Source organism: Eucyclogobius newberryi, unplaced genomic scaffold (genome assembly GCF_026437365.1).
Source record: "Eucyclogobius newberryi isolate DKJ021-1_F unplaced genomic scaffold, fEucNew1.0.hap1 SCAF_19, whole genome shotgun sequence".
In the NCBI taxonomy this organism is placed as follows: domain Eukaryota; kingdom Metazoa; phylum Chordata; class Actinopteri; order Gobiiformes; family Gobiidae; genus Eucyclogobius; species Eucyclogobius newberryi.
The window spans coordinates 33952876-33965711 of record NW_027315823.1 but is presented as its reverse complement, the minus strand read 5'-3'; the positions used below and the strand labels follow the sequence as shown (position 1 = coordinate 33965711).

The following is a 12836-nucleotide window of genomic DNA, read 5'->3' as shown; positions in this document are numbered from 1 at the left end:
TTTAGTCTTGAACTATTGAGAACCAGCCACTTATTCTCACGGTTGTATGTATGAATATATATTTGATCTAAACAAATAATCAAATGAGAAAAAAAATTATATTTTTTAGTATACTACACTTGACTAAGAACATGAAAGAAATGTTTAAAACCTCATAGATATAACTCCACATAACCTGGCGCCAATGAAACTTGCATAATTTCTAAATAAAACAGTAAACGCAGAAATGGTCCACTTTGTTCAAAAAAATAATAGCTATGGAAAATATGAGATAATTTACAATGATAAAAAGGCCTAGTGTGTGCTGAACACCTGGGAAACCCTAAGAAAACTAAGGCATTGTAACCTAAACCTATTCAAAGGTTTATAAAGCTGCAATGTACAATGCTTTGAGAATTTAGTAGTTATTTATAGATATTGTTACAAGTAAAAAAAGTAAACCAATGACAATTAGGATTGTAAAACTTGTGCTTGTTTTAATAAATTAAATACAGTATTTGGCCATACAATAGGTCATCAAGAGAATGTTGCTTTTCTTGTACATTCACAATGAAATTTTGAGCAAGGAATATAAACCAAAATATATGTTAATATTTTAGAAATATCAAGTAATATTTTACTTTGATTTGTTCAATCTATATTCTCATCTATGAAAAACAGTCTAATTACTGAGGCATGCACAATTCTTTAGACTTAAAGAAACACAAGTTAAGGTAAGGTAAGCTTTTTTTTCCAAGTTAAAAAAACAATCATTAACTCACTTAAATGTGGATGTTTCAAAATTGTACAACTCAGTCGCTCAATGTTTATTAAAACCAACTCCAAAAGAATAACAGCAAATAAACAAATCGTGCCTAACTAAATACACATTGTATCCCATTTGCAAGATATGCAATCTTGAATGTGCCAAAATATGAGCTATCAGTTATAGCCTGGCCAAGTCATTTTAATGACAAAATTATTCTGTTGTCAGGTCCCTTATGGTTTGAATTAGTTAGGGCAGCAATTATAATGTATTATTCTAGCAATGAATCAATGAGTTGTTTGGATAGCAAAATACCCGTGAATACCATTTTAATTGACTAAATTTGACCCAGTTAAAGCTAAGTTGATGGCGTTTCAGTACATTTACAGAGAAAGTAAGTTTTGATTAAAAAAATTACAAATGTGAATGTTTCCCGTGTCTTTTTGAAGTAACTCCTGCTTTGTACGAGTCACAAATCCTCTTTTCTCAGCACGTTGTGTGGTCTGTATACAACCCGGATGATGATTATTCAATTACTAAGTTTAGACCATTAGTTTACACACCAGTTTCCCTTCCATTTTATGACACTTTAATTCTGACTGGCCAGGCTATAGATTACAATTATCAATAGCAACAATCACACAAAGTTGGTTCGTATTATTATTTGAGGCAGTATTTCACAGTCTCTTCTCCACAGGAGTTTACTGAAGTTCGCCGGGCTTTGAGCTCAGATGTCCACGTCGTCGGAGTCCGAGGCGCTGGAGGCCTGGCTCTCTTCCTGGGACTGGCCCCACACAAACCTGTAATTGTCCTCGAGCTCCTGCTGTCGCTTCTGCTCTTTGTACACCTCCTCCGTGCCGCCCGTCTGCAGGAACAAAGAAAGTGCGAGTCTAAAATGTCACCAGTAACACGAGATTCACACAAGAGAGCCAGCATTCAATTTGTCTTAATACACCCTCATCAACGCTATCATTTATCTACATTCAATTTTTGGTTGGAAGCTAAGATTTGAGCCCTAAGCAACTTCTATGGCGATTTGTTGCAGCTCAGGCCGCGGTTATTTTATGACTTGGTTTACGGATCTGCCGCACTTAGATTATTGATTTCTACAATATAAATACAATAAATTATTATAAAAAATATTTTTTATAAAGTACCGCCGACAACGCAAAATGGTATTAAATGAAATATAAAAAGCGGTATCAAGTCAAAAGATAAGAGCGCGTGAAGCAATTTTTTGTCAAAATCCTGCAGGAGTCATTTATTTTGCATTGTTGTGACGGAGCGGCACCATCCAGCGTGCGGTCCCGGAGGAGAGCATGTGAAGACGTGCATGTGAGGACGGGGGAGGACGGGGCAGGAGCGCAGCATTGATCAACTCAAACCTAGCGCAGAAATAAGGAGCGTGCTGGTTGTCTCTGCGCGGTGTATTCGCTCCAGGTTTTGAACCTGGTTCAGTTTTAGTCAGGCAGACAGGGAAAAAGCCCACGGACACACACTCTCCGTGCTGACCGCAGGGTGTGGCTCTGTCTTCGCGCCCTCCAGACGCAGCATCTCACCAAGCATTTAGGAAGTGAGTTCCGCAAAGCCTAAGTTAATGCTAAGACCGGGGGCAAAATATGGTCCTCAAAGTTGTGATTCCTCCATGTAATATTTATTCTTCTGTGTTTTGTTTCCTGTTTTCGCATACCCCCCAGACACGCCCACAGCTCTGTGGTGACTTTATGCACAGAGTTTAAAGACAGTTAAAGAAACATTGTAAATTATTACCAAGAGGTTTATGAGCAGCTCCCTGAAGGATTTTGTATCTTCCTCCGTCAGCCACTGGTCGCCCACTTCGTCTGCATTTTTACGAGTCAGGATTTTAACCTCGATTTTACCTGAACAAAAGAGAGAGAGAGTACAAATCAGGTTAAACTTGTTACTATACATGTTTGAGTGTGGCGCAAGAAATGACAAAGGCAGAAAGAAAAAGAAAGAATGACAAAGGCAGACAGTGAGCAGAAAAGAAAGATGAATGATTTACTTCAAATATAACGGTAGAAAGTGTTTACAAACTTTATATACATACGACATGAATGTGAGATTTTCTGTTGATGTAATGTCACTACTTTTTTTTCCATTTGTAATAAAAAGTATGCATTTACAATTTAACCTCTTATGAAAAAGTGAGGCCATTTGAAATCGGGCAAGTTCAATTTCGTTCATTTTTTGCAACAGCATCACGTTCGTTTTACATTTTTAATATGACAAAGGCAGCATAACATTTTCAGTTTATGTTCAGGACAAGCAGAGAGTATTTCATAAAGGGTAAAAACAGGTCAGTTAATCATAAAGAACAAAGTAAGCACATTGTCTGTATATAAAACAAATAATCTGTTTCTGTACGTTGAAATAAGCAAGAAAAAAGATTGACAGTTTTCAAAAAATGCAAGCAAAAAACTAAGAAAAATATAAATAAAGTTTGTTTTTACTTCATTGTAGCCAAAACAAAAAACATACAAATAATATGTATATATACGTGTTTTTCATAAAATGTAAGAAGAGCTGTAACTTTTTTAATTAGACAAAGGCAGGAACAAGAAGTTAGGTAGTTGAATTTGACAAGAAAAATGAAGAACTAGAAATGACGGTATGCACATGTGAGAGTAGAAATGGGCCGTCGGTGTACCTTCGGCCTTGAGTCCTGCCTTCTCTAGCTGCTCTTTTACCACGTCCTTAATGTGTTTCCACTGCGGGTCGCCTTCGCCCAGCTCCTGCACTTTGAGCTCTCCATCATCTGGCCTGCTGCCCGCCTTATACTTAGTAATTTTGATCTTAACATGGTCCTCTGCTGCTTCGTCTACGGCGGCGAGACAGAAAAACAACAGCAAAAGTCACCTCCAAACTACAAGAAGACCAACATGACATGATTTGTTTTCTTTCAAATCTGTATTTTTCTAGTAAATTGTATGAACTCTGCTCATGTTTGCGTTTTTGGATGTATTTTTACTTTGTGCGCCAAGTTGTATGACTAAACATAGGCCAGTCTTTGTAAAAAAATAATAATAATAATAGATCCCATCATCTATGTTACAAATATAATAAACATACTTGTAAATGGCCTTACTGTGCAATAAATAATATATTGCAATTGAGCTTTTCTCAATAGGATTTTGTAAAACTGAAAGAGTGAGGGTTGTAACTAGACACTTAAAAAAAAAAAAAAAAAAAAGTTGGTTAATCATTTGAAAAACACAGAAAGGTACTGATAAAATGCCACAGTAATGGAAATTTTGATATTTGTTGAAACTACACTTTTTCTGCAGTATTTGAACTTTCCTTGTGCTGTAATGTAATATTCAAAATACCTGGGGTGAACAAAAACTGGAGGACGTTGTGAATGAATGAAGATTAATGACACAAACCGTGCAGAACAGAAAATGAATTGGTAAAACAAGTTAAAATTACTTCAGAACATTCAGTAGTTTGCACATTAATTTACTTAGCAGATTTTTGTGCTTGCATGGTACTTAATTAACGTATTCAGTGCAATTTTTCATCTAAATGACGGGGAAAAACTCTAAATCGGACTGAATACTAACCAATAACCAAAACATAACGTCTTAAATCCAGGATATGGATAGAGTCTGAAGTCATTGTAACAGTAGTCACTCTGTTTTGCAGTGTGAACGTAATGGACTTTTAACATTTTGTGTGTCGTGTTGCACCTGGATGTTTGGGCGCCAGGCTGGGGCTTCCTCGCGTAGGGTCGCTGCCTCTCGGTGCGCCCCCTGCTGGTGACGGCCGCTCCTGTTCCTCACCCTCTTTGTCTTCCAAGTGATCCAGCAGTTTGTCCAGTGTCGTTTCTAAAGCCTGCGTGGCCTGAGAGCGGTCGAACTCCCCTTTAAGACCCTCCGTTTCTAATTCTTCTTGTGCCTTCAGAAGAAAAAGCAACACACGCGATTCAATTCATTCATTCTTGTTTTCTCGTAAGTTTGGTTTTCTTTTTTTTTTTTTAATTAAGAACAGTCAATATGAATGATTTAAAGATGTACAAAAAATTATTTATTTCATATAGTTATACCCATTTAGTGTTGTTACTTTTTACATTGTTTAGTTTTTTACACTTCTGTTTCGTTGTTTTATGTATTGTGTTATATAGTTGATTTAGTTTCTTGGAAACGACTTTGTGAACTGTGCATTAGAAATAAAGTGGCTTGGATACGACTAAATTTAACCTCGACTATGGGAATTAAAGGAACATGGCGCAACTGATTTGACGTGTTGCTGCAGAAGTTACAGATAAGATCTGTGGAGAGGCGACGTCACTGACGGTAAGAATTCAAAATTTTCCAAGGTGTTTTTAGCACTCTAAACATCTGCAAGTGAACAAATGTAAGATTGAACAGCTGGCCGATCTTCCACTAGAAATGTTACATGGTGCACTTTAATATTTAACGAATTGGAGAGAAAATATCACTGACATCGCAACTTGGACAGTTTGTACTGCTCTTTTTGTCATAAATAAGAGTGCACTGAGCCAATACCGGTATTTTGGCTTTAAGCATCCGCAGAGTCTCGATATTAACCACTGTGTTATACCTTCTAACGCAAGTAATTTACAACAAAAGTTATTCCAAATGTGGTATGTAACTTCTATCCTATCCCAGTATCGGTGTCGGTGCGTCTCATTAGTCAGAAACCCATAAGAGCTTGTATATATATCCATTGCTGCACCTTCGCCACTTTTCCTTGAACCGAACCACCAGTTTCCTCAAACTCGAGCTCTGGAAATCGCTCACCTCATCTATAATGTTGTCAAACTCTTTCTGTATTTCGTTTTTGATCCCATCTATTTCATCCGAGGGCACGGTGAGGTCAGACATCTCCTCCTCAAACTCCTCCAGAAGCCGCTCGTTCTCGTCTTCGTCCTCCTCGGTGACGCTCCTCTGTCTTTCCAGCTGTTTACGAGCTTTCTGAAAAATGCACAAATACAATGTGACAATCCATCCTCAAAATGAGTGTTCATCACAGTGTGGGAACTAAAATCTGCATATTATTTATGTATTATGTAGACAAAAAACAACTTCTAAATCACTGTCATTGTAAAAATCTATCCCTCCTGCTGATTCAATTCAATTGGTCCAAAATTGAGAAGCTGATTAACCAATGTTCACAGTAATTAAGCAAATGGGAACTGTCTCGGAGCATCCCCACTCCTATGCTTATTCCGCCCCGCCCACTTCTCCCTCTTTTTCCCGCAGATCAGCACTTCCGTTGTAATGCCACTTCCGGTCCACTTCTGTTGAAAACGAGGGTCTTGCCGCTAAATATGCTATAAAGTAGAGATTGGTTTGTGTAAAATATCCTGTGTTCATATGACCAGCAAGTCAACAATACACAGATTCCCTAAAAACAGATTTTTAGACTGTGTAGAACTTATTTTCTCTGGAGGGGGCTAACTAACGTTAACTAATACAACCGGAAGAAGGATTACGTCGGATGGCAGTGCCCAGACGGGCTTCTGGAATAACATTACTATTATTCATATAAGAACGACCAACCTTTCTGTTGCTTTCTTTGAGATGCTGAACAAATTTCATCAGATCTGCAGGGTCTGTGATGATTTTAAAGTTAAACTGCTCCGCTGCAAAATAGAAAAAGGTTACAGGACTGTAGAGCAAATTATTGGTACAATTTAAATTAAATATGTTTCAAATGATACAATACCTTCTTCACCCTCTTCTATAACTTCATTATCTGTAATTTGTTTATCCTCAGTTTCCTGGTAAAACAAACATTGAATGTTGAATTATTTTTGTATCTAATGTCATGGGAAGTCACATTAAATATACATTGTTGCACCTCTGGTTTAGGATCTGTCCTTTTCTTTTTCACTCCATCCCAGAATTCTGAATCGTCCTCTTCAAGCGTATCAGTTATATCTGTTTTAACACACAAGAGTTCAGACTTTTGACTATTTTTCATGTTGAGCACTGATAAAAAGTCTGTAATATTTATAAGGAATCAAAATGAAAAAAAAAAAAATCTTACTGCACACGCCTACTCAAAGCAAGGTATTCTCTCATAAAGCCGTCACTATTTCAGTAGTCGACTGATAAACTCCATCAGTGTGACCACACATGCAGGTTCTGTTTTTGTCATCTCCAGATCTCCGTGGCGTCCCCGGCCCGCCCCATAGAGCGAAGCAAAGCCTCAACCTTCCGCACTGCACCAGTGTCCACGAGTGCGGCGCGGAACAAAGCAAAGACGCCGCGAAGATCCGGAGTTGAACATGACGCACTCATAACCCTCGTGTGAGAATTAAAACTAGTCAAATGGGCCAAATATTTCACCAGACTACAATAGTACACTTGTACGTCAAGCCAACAGCAGCAGTTCACGTTTTGTCACCATCAGAGCCAGTTACACCTGCAGGTGGCATTAAAAGGCCTGGAGCCACAGGGATTAGTCACATTTACCAGAAATATGTGACCAGAGACCACTTAAGACAATTATAGTCTTGATAAAAAGTTTTAATCAATAGACAACATAAATTTAAAGACACCATTAGTTAGTTGGGATCTGCTGTACATTTACCTTCCTGTTGCAGCGACTCGTTGTCCTGCGTCGACTCCGGTGACGCCTCGGTTCCTTCGTCGTCACTTCCCAGAATCTCATCCAGGTTATTCAGCTCCTCAGAAATCTGCTCCACTTTACGCTTTGTGTCCACTGGGATCAAACGACAGGGACAGAAGACGCAACAAGAAAAACAAGTCATGATCAATGTATAAATAGTTGTGTTTGTATGGACTCCTGAGTAGCTGTAGAGTGTGCAGTTTGGATCAGATACATAATCAGGTTATTTAGAGCTTTAAGCTTTTTAGTCAACTAATGGATCGGCACAGCATGTTTTTAGTCAACCCACAACTTCTTTTGCAACATGGAAAGTCCCTTGTTGTGGGACAAATAAAGGTTATCAAATAAAAACAAAGACTGCTATTGCCTGAGGCTTTGACTCACAGACTTGAGCCTTGGCGTAGTCCATGTACTGCTGAGCGCTGAGTGCGGGCTGACACACGATGCTCTGAGGTTTGGCGGTGGACGGCGGTCGGAGGAATGGGTGCGGACAGGTGCGGCCCGTGTGCACCGTGAGCACGTAACGACACGACTGAGGCTCATCCACACGAGCGATGAAGTCCCCAGATCCCTCCTCACAAACGAACTAGACACAGGAAAGAGAGGAATGTCACAGCAGACATTAATGAAAGAAGCATGTTCACTTTGATAGCATGGGATTGATGTAGTTTTGCAGTTTTTTCTAGAATTTTCCAGGTCATTTACATCCTTCATACTGAATTGGATTAATCAAGTCACCCAAGTGTTACCAAAACTTAAGATCATATCATTTTTGGCTGTTTTTATTTCAAAATAGTGTTGTTTTTACTACCGTACATTCAGATATCTTGAAATAATTTTTATATATAAATACAAGGTGAATAAAGATGTTAGGAACACTCAAACTATCACTTACTCAGACCCTGAATCATAATATGACGATATCAGCTTAATAGCATAAGATTACAGTTTTGATCTCATTTTACAGCCCTAATTTAAATGTAAGCGAAACAAATTACATAATCTCTCTTATAAAACAGGGCACTGTAATTCCCATCTGCTATTCACCCCCTGCAGGACACTCTGTCCGCTCTGGAGAGCAGCTTCAGTGACAGACTGATCCACCCTCGCTGTGTGAAGGAGAGATTTCGCAGATCTTTCCTTCCTGCTGCTGTCAGACTTTATAACAAACACTGTTAGTCCTGAACACTCGCAATACTGACCTAACCGTGTGCAATTCCGTCATATTCATGTGCAATTACTGTCGTGACACATATTCATGTGAAATTACTGTCGTGATCACATGCAATGGTATTTATTTATTTTTATCTTTATTATTTTTCCCCTCCATCCCTTGTTGGGAAATGGGAGATTTTGTCTATAGGAGATTTTGTTTATAAGAGATCTTCTATTGAGAATGTTTTTCAAACTTCCTATAAGTTATCTGTTCTTTTCCTCTGTATCTACCTGCGTTGTATCAATGAAATTTCCCCATGTGTGGACAATAAAGGATTATCTTATCTTATCTTATAGCACACTGCAGAGTGAAGACAATAGAACTGAACAAATATAAAGAATGCCTATGGCAGTGGGCGAGTGTGAAGATGGAGATGTAGGATTATTGAATTATTGAAATAGCATAAATAAAACACCAAAACAACTTCATAAGACTTTTCCATCCATTAGACCAAACACGTGAGAGTCTTACTCTGACTTCTGTCTCTCTGGGACTTCCATTGAGGTCACACTTGGAGCCGTTCACATAAGTTTGACTGTGGTATCGCTTCAGTCTGTGCTGCTTAGAGGCCTGTGGAAATGACAGAAAATTAAATGATTTAAGATTTACGTTATTCAGTTTAGTTCGACTCATCATTTGGACTCATCCTTACTTAGCTTTCTGAAATATCAAATAATTTTTTGATTCTCTAGCTAGAAATAGAAGATTTGGAGACTTTGAGTTATTCAATTAGTTTAATTGTCTCTCAAATGGCTTTTACTCAGTGAATAATCAGTATTTTGGCAAACACAAAATTATCTTTTAATTGGCAAAGAAGAGACTAATTTTATGCTCAAGAGCAGTAAATAAAGTCCAAAATGATGGCCAATATTTTGCAATTAAAATACTAAATACAGAATTTAGTGTGTTTTAGTGTATATTTCTTGATTGCGTGTATACACACACATTTAATTATATTTTATAAATCTGATTCTAAAAATGATAATATCACTAGTGTCACCAGATTGTAACCCTTAATCCATGTATCCTTTAATTGGATTTAACTCTCAAAGAGATTTGAGAAGATTATTCCAGACTCAAACAAAACTACGATAATGATCAATAAACTTTTTGTGTTTTACGTTTTAACCAAAAGAAGTGGGCCACTTTGACTAAACTATATCTGGGAAGGATATGAACCTGTTTTTTGTAAAATGTCCTGTCTTCATGAGACTGTGTGATTCAATGTGTGACTGTGTGTTTTCACCTTTGCCGTTTCATTGCTCCAGTCAAAATCAGACTCGTAGTAACCGAGGAACAGAACATCCCCTTTGATTTCTGTGTCTAGAGAGATAAAAACAATGGTTATAACTTATAATCAGTGTTCCTACAGCTACTACTACAAATGTGACCAAAACAAATCATGTTTGAATCCTGAATCTCTTTACCTTCGAGGTGGTACTGTCTGATGTGTTTACCGTTACAGTACTCGTACGTCCACCAGTCCTTCGTCTACAAAAATATGATATTAACATTACACTTACTGCAGATGAATATATGAAGGCCTTGTTTTAAAAAATATGAAATGAATTCATAGCGATTTCATTTATTTATTTCGCTTTTATTACAGGTATTTATATAGAAATGGGAGATATTGAGAAATAAAATAAAAACAATTGAAAAATAACATTAAAAAAACAAATAAAAAATATCGAGATATGCAATATGTAGATATACATATGTACATTTCCCTCTAATTGCTCTGTTTCTTTATATTATATTATCAGTATTGTAATTGAATTGGTCATTTACATATTGTGTATCATGTAATGGTAATTTTAAAGACGAGCCCAGGAAGTCAAGCGTTCATTAAATGGGCAGCTAATGGGGATCCTGATAAAACAATGAAACATATTTTCCATTCGCGAGGTTCGGCTCACAATACATTGCAACATCTATTTTTCATCTATATTGTTTAGAACAGGGCAAAGGCGGTTAGCGCTCTTGCCTCCCAAGAAGGAGATCATGGGTTCGATTCCCGGACGAGCCCAACATCACATGATCTCTCTGGGTGGAGTCTGCATGTTCTCCCCGTGTTACCGTGGGTTCTCTCCGGGTTCTCCGGCTTCCTCCCACCGTCCAAAGACATGCATGTGTTAGGTAGAATTGATGACTCTAAATTGGCCCTAGTGAATGAATGTGAGCGTGAACTGTCTGTAATATCTTTGTCTCTGTGTTGGCCCTGCGACGAGTTGGCCACTGTCCAGGATGTTACCCGCCTAAGGCCCGAAGTCACTGGGACAGGCTCCAGTCACCCGCGTTCCCGAAAGGGAACAAGCGGTAGAAAATGGATGGATGTTTAGAACAGCACTATTTCATCACATTGAGCGTTCACCTTGATGAGGCAGGGCGCGTCCTGCATGGGGCTGAGCAGCTCTGGGATGTCGGGGCCACTGTAGCCCTGAGTCTCTGGCTCTGACGCTGGATCCTGATGGAAACGAACGGCCTGAGCAGGAAGTCGACACTCATACATCTGCTTGAACTTATTAGACACCATCATCACCTCCTCTTTCTTTATCTACAGGGAAAAATACAACAACAGGGATGATATGTATACAGATTATCGGAGGGTTTGCCAGATATTTGGCACCAATATTTTTTCTGCACTGCTCCACATTGTGTCAGCACCAGTTTGTCCTCAGTGCATCAGATTTACTTTTTGAACAGAATCATGAGTAAAAATAGAAAAAGGAGGCCAATTAGGCTAAAAATATAGTAAGTAATAAGTATTGTGACAAACCGGTACTACTATGATCAATATTATTTACATGAATACTGTCAACAGGGTTAGAATTTATACAAGGAGCTCACTGGCCACTGTGGCAAGTCTTTTGGAGGTGAATCTGTGAGAAAATTAACACTTCTTAGTTGAAAATGTTATGTCTGAACAGGGATCAACTAAAATATAGCTTATAATAAAGTAGAATGAATCAAGTTTATGAGAACTACATGTTAAATTCAACTGGTCACAGGTTCCAAAGGGGTAGTATATATTAAGTGTGTAAATGCCCCGCTACAAGTATTGGATTTACAAAAGTAAGCTGCGTTCACTTTGCATCATGGTCAACATTTAGAAAGCAAAGATCATGTTGAGATCTACAAGAGCTCATGGTTGCCTTTGACATTCCTCACTGTAAATAAACAAGCTTTGACTAATGCAAATCAATACAAATCACTGGATGGAATTAAATCGATATTATTTATACTTATGAGCAAAATAAATACCTGTTAATAAGTACAGCAAAGATTATAACATTTGTAGTAGTAGTAGTAGTAGTAGTAGTAGTAGTAGCAGTAGTAGTAGTATGAGGCAGTGGTAATATAAGTGTGGTTATTCCATAGCTATCAGTCGTATTTGCATAAAACCTTCTAAGCAAAACATAAAGATACGTTTATTATTAGCTAGCTACATGCTACTTTTTAGCCTTTACAAACCTGTCCCAAGATGACGGGATCGGGAAGGATTTGAATCCCATATTTCATCTCGTTAAGCTCTTCTAAATTCAAAAAAGCCGTTACTAAAAGGGGGCATATTAGCAAAAAAACGAACACCGTTTTGAACCATAAGGAAGCAGCCATGACTGACTCGAGACTGCGCAGGACAGCAACAAAAAACAGAACGCATGACATGGGAGCCGCTGATTGGCCCAGCTCAGTCACACCGTTCAGCAATTGGGCAATTTCCCTGTCAATCAAACGCTTTCCTGTTAATTGAGGTGCTTGTTTTTAAAATCAACGCAGGTTAAACGGGCGGAGTTAAAAAGTTTTAAAGCGAATCTATTCTACCAGTGAACTGTCAATGTTTATGTGTATAAAATTAAACGCACTGTAAAGGGCAAAACCTGCCTCATTTGGCTGGATTAAAAAGGCGTGTTTACAAGCAAATTTGGGGAAATATTTGGCGTTGAAGATGTGTGGGTTTCGTAAAGTTTAGTTTGAGAAATAATATTGATTTTAATTTGTAGAATGTCCAAATGTTATATGAGGGTTATCAGACCGTTTTATGGTAGCCTAGAAATAAGGCTGGGGAGCATGGATCTATTAGGTTCAGAGTGATGAAATCAAGCCCCGTTGCAAAAGCATTTAAAACTTAAAAAAATAATATTACATATTTTGCATGTGCAAATGTCCTCAAGATACCTATAATTCATGGGTTTCAGCATAATATTGATAGGTGATTTTTGGACTTTTGCCCATTGAAAAGATATAATATAT

General features: G+C 38.0%; 2 protein-coding genes across 3 annotated transcripts in view; both read right to left on the bottom strand.

Moving 5' to 3' along the window:
* The window catches only part of stat2 (signal transducer and activator of transcription 2), a 60929-nt gene extending 51342 nt beyond the window's left edge, over positions 1 to 9587 (bottom strand). Inside the window, exon 1 of the mRNA XM_072452752.1 lies at positions 9583 to 9587. The gene's annotated coding sequence lies outside the window, so the exon portion shown is untranslated. The remainder of the gene's footprint in view (positions 1 to 9582) is intronic.
* os9 (OS9 endoplasmic reticulum lectin) lies at positions 1403 to 12245 on the bottom strand. Of its 2 annotated transcripts, XM_072452754.1 has the most exons (15): positions 12057 to 12243; positions 10957 to 11139; positions 10010 to 10073; positions 9829 to 9905; positions 9054 to 9152; positions 7751 to 7952; positions 7328 to 7459; positions 6593 to 6672; positions 6458 to 6512; positions 6292 to 6374; positions 5530 to 5703; positions 4456 to 4663; positions 3417 to 3587; positions 2516 to 2625; positions 1403 to 1610 (listed from the first exon to the last, which is right to left on the bottom strand). In XM_072452754.1, exons 1-15 carry the CDS (start codon positions 12198 to 12200, stop codon positions 1473 to 1475), a joined length of 1920 nt encoding a protein of 639 aa, XP_072308855.1. In that variant the 5' UTR covers positions 12201 to 12243; the 3' UTR covers positions 1403 to 1472. The 2 variants fall into 2 exon arrangements, with proteins under 2 accessions (XP_072308855.1, XP_072308856.1); XM_072452755.1 differs by lacking the exon at positions 3417 to 3587 and having other exon boundaries at positions 12057 to 12245.
* Positions 12246 to 12836: the final 591 nt, after the last annotated feature.